The sequence below is a fragment of the Aricia agestis genome, chromosome 6 (assembly GCF_905147365.1).
Source record: "Aricia agestis chromosome 6, ilAriAges1.1, whole genome shotgun sequence".
Classification (NCBI taxonomy): domain Eukaryota; kingdom Metazoa; phylum Arthropoda; class Insecta; order Lepidoptera; family Lycaenidae; genus Aricia; species Aricia agestis.
In genome coordinates this window covers 18516445-18525287 of record NC_056411.1, presented here as the reverse complement: position 1 = coordinate 18525287, position 8843 = coordinate 18516445, and the positions used below count along the sequence as shown (strand labels likewise).

Genomic DNA, 8843 nt, shown 5'->3' with positions numbered 1-8843 from the left:
TTCAATTTGCCTCAAACTATTATTTTAAAAAAGCTTTGTTAAAATTGTGTTTATTTTTTTGTGAGCTTAACGAATATTTAATCGAAATTGTTTTATGAATGTCGGTAAGAGTATTTTATTTCAAAATAAGCTCAACCAAAAAGGAATCTTTTTACTTGCCCGTTTTCATTTTTTAATCGTGACAATGCATTTGTACGAGTAATAACTAATAAGTAACTTTTAACATTTGTTCCTGTTTTACTTTTAGAATTGTCGGGTTTTGTTTTAAACAACCTACGTGCTCAATATTTTACTAAATTCAATTTTAAATCTGTCAAGAAAGTGAAGAAATTAAAAAGTGGCAACATCCCTTTCAAATCAATCTAAGAAAAAATGGATGACACTACGATGTTGCCACTTTTTAATTTCTTCACTTTCTTGACGGCCTATACTTATATATTTTTTGTATCAGTTAGAAATAATTTAAAATATTGTACCTTTCTAAAACAGATATTCTGTATTAGAAAAAGGTACTTTTAACGAATACTATAGCTTCGAAATTAATAATATGAAAAAAGAAAAAAAAAATATTTATTATTTAATTTCCTTTATTGTCATGACACTGCCATACGCTTTGTATATTATGATTTATGAGTATTCTTAGACTTATATTATTTAGTAATTTTAGTTGAATTTGTATATACGATTGTCTTGTAAATACAAATATTATTTATACGAGTCATTGTGCAGGGACAAATATTGTTAAAGCCCTATGATCTGTCTCTTTCGCTCGAGCACAAATACGCTATCCTGTTTCCACAAGATAAAGAACATTAGCTTTATGTATTGGTGCGCGAGCGAAAAACCAAAATATAGCGTTCTTAAAAAACAAATAAGGCTTTTCAAATAGGATATATTAGTGCAATGTTTTCACTCTCGAGGCAGCACCAGCACAGACAAAATGTTTTGTTCGACGTTTGACGATGTTTCTGTCAATATTCTGACATGACGTGTGCGACATGTCGGATTTTAGTCGGAGTATTTACTATGTGTGCTAGTAACGCCCTCTGCTTCGACCGCAGCGTAATATTACCAGTTTCTCCCTGTTTGTGTATCGATATTCGATAATTTTAAGTATTCTTTTCAAATGTATTATGGTTTACGTCCATTTAATAGAATAGTCGATTATTATGCCACTATAAAAATTACTTTATGCAAAAATACTACATTATTTTTTTTTGTTTGTATTAAGATGGACTTTAATTTTTTTGTAATGTATTATGCAGTACTTAGACTAAGAGTTTTGGACTTGGACATTTTCATATTTCTTATGTTGGTAGTAATAGTCTTATCTTTTATGTTCCTGTACCATACGCACATGTTTTGATGGTTTTTATTAAATGTTTCTTTTTATACATTTTTTTATTATTTAATCTTATAGCAATGTGAAGAGGTTTCTCAGAACTACACGGTCAGTTTTACAAGGATACTTGCAAGAAGTATTAGTTCTTAGAAACTGCAAAAAAAGGCCTCTGTTATGAATCATGTGACAAGTTTTGCGAAGGCTTTGCAACGCAAATATTGATGTTATATTTTAATGCCAAAACTTTGATTTCGGTAAGTTATCCTTAGGTACTTAACGAAGGATTACCGAAATCAACCGGCCGGAAATGCACCTGCACTGTCCTGCAGCTCTTCTAATGTTGCGAGTGTCCATGAGCGACGGTAGTTGCTTTCCATCAAGTGACCCGTTTGCTCATTTGCCCCCTTATTTTATTTAAAAAATGTAAGTAAACTTAAGTTCGGGTCATAAATCATAATATCTGATGTTGTTGTAATATTACTTTTATTACACACTATTCGCGGACTTCTTACACATGAGCATAATATACGTGTCCGATCTATCTGTCTCACTCCGACGCAAGCGGGACAGAAGATAAAGTTTATTATATTCTTTGTTTTTATTGGGTCGTCCTCAATCATCATGTTTCATCGGCAATTGTTAATGTTTAGTGTGCATTATTTATAAATACATTTATTTTGCTTTAATATTCATTCCTTCTGATAGTCTCAGTTGAATTAAAACAGGATCACGTAGTGTTTCAATATCTATCGTTAGCGTGTTTTGAGTGCGTTTATATTATTTTATAATTATGGCAGGGAATATAAAGGTTTTATTCGTCATATTGATACTCTTTATCAGTGAAAATGTATCACAATCAATCGAGGAAGACGAAAGCTTACTAAAGAATCCAAAGTATATGAAGTACGACGAGCTCGTCGATTTCTTTGATACGTTACAATCGTCGTACCCAGAACTCGCGAAAGTCTACTCCACCGGGAGCTCCGTCGAAGGTCGTCAGCTTCTGGTGCTGCAGATCACAGAAGACGTCCAGGGGGAACACCCGGAGAGACCATCATTCAAGTATGTAGCGAATATACACGGAGACGAAGCGGTCGGTCGGCAGCTGGTCATATACTTGGCACAGTATTTGCTGCTCAACTACGGGAAAAGTGACCGAATTACTAAGTTACTGAACACCACTGATATACACCTCATGCCTTCTATAAACCCAGATGGCTTTGAGATCAGTAAGGTAAGAAATATTTTACTTTTTACAAATAGCAATGCTCCACGGCAACACCTTCAGTGTAGCTAGTTAAATAATTAAGGAAGTGTTTTCAACCTTTTTTATGGTGGGACCTCTTAGTATGAAAAAATCATTTCGCGAACCCCCTCTGCTTTTTTTTCATGTAGGTATGTATGTTTAGGATTTTTTGTTAAAATTCTCCTATTTACTTACGGCCGTTCCCAATATTTGATCTATCTCTGGTTTAGTAGGGCAAAACCAGGGATAGATCAAATCATGGATCAAATATTGGGAACACTTTATTTTTTTATCTTTGTTGTTTTTTTTTATTACCGAAATAGTTCTCTCAACTTCTGGCAGCCCCGTTACAGAAGTTTCGCAATTCCCCAGGTGGTCATGAGTCGTGAGTCGTGACCGAAGCAAGGGTTGAAAAACACTGAATTATTATTAAAGGCAATGAAATCAGCAAATGCAGTTTTCCTATTAACTATATGTTTTATTGTCCTATATTTAATGTGATAACATTATCTTCGCAAAGGTTTTGAACTCTTAATATTGATAATAATAATATTATAAATAAATATAGCTGCATTGATATGCAGCTATATTTATTTATATTCTCATATCTTCAAAATGGCGTCTTTATACAGGAGGGGCAATGCGAAAGCTCAAGCAATTACAAAGAAAGAACAAACGCTAATGGCGTGGATTTAGACAGCAACTTCCCTGACCAATACGACAAGAATAAGACTAATGATGACTATATGTATGGAGGGCGGCAGCCGGAGACCAAGGCTGTAATACAATGGACCCTGTCCAAACCGTTCACCCTGGCTGCAAGCTTGCACGGTGGGGCTATAGCAGTGGTCTATCCCTTTGACGGTTTAAGGTAAAGAACTGAGTCTGAAGAAAAAACGAACAGATGTGTTTACATGATGCTTGTAGCGATTGCGGTTGCCCATGGACAATGTAGTAAAGGCAGAAATGTTACACTTCTCAGTCTTCCCTAATTGAACCGGGCATTACAAATCCTGAACAATTGCTCGCTCGGTCTGGTTTAGTCGCTTAAGAAAGAATAAAGACGTTTTTCACTAAAGCAACTTTCATTACAACATACCTAGATGACGTTGCCACATCTAATGCCTTGATTGATGGCAATGCTCTATCTTCCAGCACTGCAGACAAGGTGTGCTGCAAGGAGAACCCTACGCCCGATGATGCTGTCTTCAAGCACCTAGCCACTGTGTACGCGTCGAACAACGACGCTATGCGCAGTGGTGAGCCGTGCTACTCGGAAAGTTTTCCCGGTGGAATCACTAACGGAGCCAAGTGGTTTTCGATCAAAGGTCGGTGCGAACAATATTTTTATGCCACGGATCTATACCTACTACTCGTATACCTAATCGAGACACAGCTGGGTCGAGAGTTTATCCTAGTTGAAAAAGCAGGGTGAAAATCTCCATGCTTAATCTTCCTGTGACTGTCTAAAAACACACTTGTTCTTATGCATTTGATGTTATGGATTTTTTACCTCATCAAAATCTTCGTCAGACATAATTTAAAAATTCTACTTCCAGGCAGCATACAAGATTTTAGCTACTTACAATCCAACTGCTTCATGTTGACGATGGAGGTATCCTGCTGCAAATACCCAAAAGCTGACCAGTTGCCGAAATACTGGCAACAGAACAAGGAGTCACTCATCGCGTTTATGGAGCAGACCAACATCGGCATACAAGGAATGGTTGTGGATGGTGGTGGGGAGCCGATTAAAGTAATTTACTGCCGCACTCAGAGTGGAACATTATGTAATTAGTTAAATGTAATTAATTCAAAATTTTGACATAAGCCCAATACATTATCTGTCAAACTCCTCATTAAATTGAAGGTTAATCGTAATTAAATGTCTCTGAGTACGGCGGTTAGATACTTAAGTGTATACCTAGTGTATCTATATCAATAATACAGATACACTAGGTATACACAGATAATGTATTGGGCTTATGTCAATTTTTTTAATTAATTACTTGTCAGATCCAGGGGCGGGTCTACTATATGGCTTTTTGGGTTGCAGCCCAGGGCCCCGCGAATACAGAGGGCCCCCAACCGAACTGAAACCAATAGACGATATTGTCAATAATAAAAATTATCTAGAATAAAAAAAAATCCGATCATAAGGTTGGCGCATTATCCAAATGCCGTAGACGAATATATTTTAGTAAATGAGTGCATTCAGTTAAAATCTTACTTACTGCAGTCGAAGACAGAGTCTTACACCTCTTGCAGTGAAAGTTTTTGGCTAATTTATGAAAAGAAACTTGTTGATGTTTTCCCAAACTGCTATACCATCTTAAAGATTTTTTAACGATGCCGATCACTAGCTGTGAAGCAGAGCCATAGAGAAATATAATACACGGGGAGCAGAGCGTTCTTTTTCCGATGTCGTATATAGAAAACAAATCGACGGGTGCAAAGTAAAAAGAGTCATCTACAAAACAGCAACTTTTCAGGAGAGCGCATAATAGGAAAAAATGCTCCCATTTTGTCAATTTCCGATCAAATTTATTGAAATTTTCATCATTGTTTCATTATTTATTAATGAATCCACATGTATATTTAATTTCTTCTAATTATGTTTAATTTACGAGATATTGTAGTTGTCTGCATCTACATTGCGCTTGAAAATATGACAACTGAGTTAACTACCACTTGGTCGTTTCTACGTGGGAATTAAAAATTATATTTATTGAAGTATTTTTACCGATTACTAGTACGATTATCAGTAACTACGTAAAGTGTAACACTTTATATTATTAAAATTATTATTAAAAGTAAGTTATATTATTAAAATATGTAGTTAAACGTTTTACATCTTAAACACCCCAAGTTCAGAACATAATTGCGTAGATATCTTTTTCTACGTTGTCGATTCGGTGCAAGGTACACGATTTAGAAGGAAGTAAAAATATGAAATACTAGCTTTTGCTCGCTTCGCTCGCGTGGAATTTGAAAATCGCGTAAATTGCAAATATTCCCGTAAGCTCCCTTAGAAACATGATGTTTTTCCAAGACCAAAAGTAGCCTATGTTACTTTTCATCCTTTCAATTAAGTTTATGCCAAAAAACAATACGATTTGTTTCTTCGTTAGAGCGTGAAGGAAGGACAAACAAACAAATAAATAAATAAACATATTTTCCCATTTATAATATTAGTATGGATATACTTAGGAATCATTCATTTACTTTCGTAAAAATCGTATTTTCTCACAACAAAAATGAAATTCTGTGTCAATACTTTAATTATTTTAAACTAATTTAAAAATTATTCAGTATCATTATCAGTACAGGAACTATGTTGTAAATTATTATAATTTAGGCAGAGGCTTATTAAGTCTTTGTACTTGGCACTTGTAAGCATGATGGGTTCATTATAACATCATAAGCATCGCCGGACGTTTTACACCATCGGAGGGGTGCATACGATTCATCAGAACACAAAATGATATTTTATTTCAACGATTTCTCAATTGCTTCTCGTGATCACAGAGATCCCAAAACCGGTCAAAGATAAGTTAATAAAAAAATTTCGCGAGAACTTGCAAATGCCGGGATATGATGTTACGCAGGTTGCAATTTACCATTTCTGGACTGATGTAATTGTTTACCTAAATTTTGTCGTAATTTACGTCTCGTATCAATACACGTGTCTTTATTTCTCAATCGCCTTTTCTTTAGATCAATATGTAACTGACGTCTTTTTCTACCGTTTAACGAGGAAGGCGTAGAACATTCACTTGATGCCTCCACTGCCGAAGAAGCATCAATGGTGTTGTCTATAGAAGATTTAAAGTTTGAGAGGGACAATATACTCGATGGCCTGTTTGAGTTAATAAACTCAAGTAGGTCATAGATTATATGAGATCAAAGTATCTGTTTAATAAAAAAGAATATATAATATTTTGATCTAATACTGATAATGGACGCGGCGGACTTGAAGTGATGAACTGTATTCTGAGGGTGTTGGCGTATTTGTTAATTTGCTGAGATCGACAAATTTTCAAAATCATTTTATATTTCAGACTGAGAGTGAACTGGTGTGACTGGCCTAGAGTATTCAGATCATGGGGACTTATCTTATATTCATTTGTCTTCATCGGTGACACATCAAGGTTTTCTATAAGATGTTCAATAATTTCATCGGACAACACAGTATTTTGCTCGATAAATTTATCACTTATGTTCTGGAAACTTTCAACTTCTTTAAAAAGTCGTTTTGGACTTTCTGAACATGAAAAAACAGTAAAAAATAACAGTAACAAATTAGAAGTCAATTAATATAGCTAACAATAAGAATTAACATAAATAGGTACTCATAAACATAATAAACAATACTAATTTGCAAAAGTAAATTGAGACATCTAAATCACAATCGCAACGTAGAAAAAGCTATATGGCAGATAGCAGCTTATGCCGCATAACATGACCCCCGCGCGTCCCGCGTATAGACGACCAGCGGTAGTTATCCGCATCTACATCGTGCAATTTCACAAAACAAGAGTAGATGTCTTCTTTTACGTGACAAAAGTACCAAAAATAAGGTGATATTTGAATTTTTGTTTTTGGTATGTTGTAGAACATGATATTTTAAGCTAGTTTCTACAAAAAAACGAAAAACTCAAAATTGCAGATGACTTTTTTTACTTTGCACCCGTCGAAATACAGGACAACAATGTCATCATCAATTATCAGTTATTTCGATAAATTTCTATTTAACAAAGGACCTACAGTGCGATGACCAAATAAAAGAATTTGCAGTTTGTTAATTTGAACGCGCTAATCTCAGGAACTACTGGTCCGATTTGAAAATTGAAAAATTTTTTCAATCTTAGATAGCCCATTTATCGAGGACGGCTATAGGCTATATTTTATCACGCTAAGACTAATAGGAGCGAAGAAATAGAGGAAAATGTAGAAAAAACGGGGAGAAATTATTTCACAGGGCTTATTTGAACGCGCTAATCTCAGGAACTACTGGTCCGATTTGAAAAATCCTTCCAGTGTTGGATAGGCCATTTATCGAGGAAGGCTATAAACTATATTTTATTAATCTAAGACTAAAAGTAAAAGGAGCACAGATAAGAAGTAGACCACGTGAAGAATCATAGGCTATTTTTTGTGGACTAATTTGTCTGTGAAACATCTAATTTACGTGGGCCGAATAACAGAAAAACTCCTCCAGTAGTTCGTGAGATGAGCCCTTTCAAATAATTTCCCCCATTTTTTCCACATTTCCCTCTATTTCTTCGCTCCTCCTTCGTAGCATAACAAAATATAGCTTATAGGCTTTTGCAATAAATGGACTATCTAACACTGAAAGAATTTTTCAAATCGGACCAGTAGTTCCTGAGATTAGCGGGTTCAAATAAGCCCTTTCAAATAATTTCCTCCCGTTTTTTTACATTTTCCTCTCTTTCTTCGCTTTTATTAGTCGTAGCGTGATAAAATATAGCCTTTAGCCTTTCTTGATAAATAGCTATCTAACACTAAAAGAATTTTTCAAATCGGACCAGTAGTTCCTGAGATTAGCACGTTCAAATAAGCCTTTTCAAATAATTTCCTCCCGTTTTTTCAACATTTTCCTCTATTTCTTCGCTTCTATTAGTCGTAGCGTAATAGAATATAGCCTATAGCATTTTTAGATAAATGAACTATCTAACACTGACAGAATTTTTCAAATCGGACCAGTAGTTCCTGAGATTAGCGCGTTCAAATAAGCCCTTTCAAATAAATTTCCTCCCATTTTTTTTCCACATTTTCCTCTTTTTCTTAGCTCCTATAAGTCTCAGCGTGATAAAATATAGCTTTTCTCGATAAATGAGTTCTCAAACACTAAAATATTTTTTTAAATGGGACTAGTAGTTGCTGAGATTAGCGCGTTCAAATAAGCCTTGTCAAATAATTTATCCCCGTTTTTTCTACATTTTCCTCGATTTCTTCGCTTTTATTAGTCTTAGCGTAATAAAATATAGCCTTCCTCGGTAAATGGGCTATCTAAGACTGAAAGAATTTTTCAAATCGGACCAGTAGTTCCTGAGATTAGCGCGTTCAAACAAACAAGCAAACAAAGTAACACACTCTTCCGCTTTAAATAATATTAAGTATAGAATATAGATATACCTACATCACTACAGAAAACAGTTTCTTGTCAAAATGGCAATTAGTTGAGTAATTAGGTAGGGCCGCTAAGCAGTATTAGCAGAGGGCCCCACAAAT

General features: G+C 35.0%; 1 protein-coding gene across 1 annotated transcript in view; it reads left to right on the top strand.

The window, feature by feature from the left end:
- The first annotated feature begins 2037 nt into the window (after positions 1–2037).
- The window catches only part of LOC121727601 (carboxypeptidase D-like), a 37178-nt gene continuing 30372 nt past the window's right edge, over positions 2038–8843 (top strand). The window contains exon 1 of the mRNA XM_042115513.1: positions 2038–2543. Within this exon, the coding sequence (XP_041971447.1) occupies positions 2133–2543 (411 nt within the window). The 5' untranslated portion in view covers positions 2038–2132. The remainder of the gene's footprint in view (positions 2544–8843) is intronic.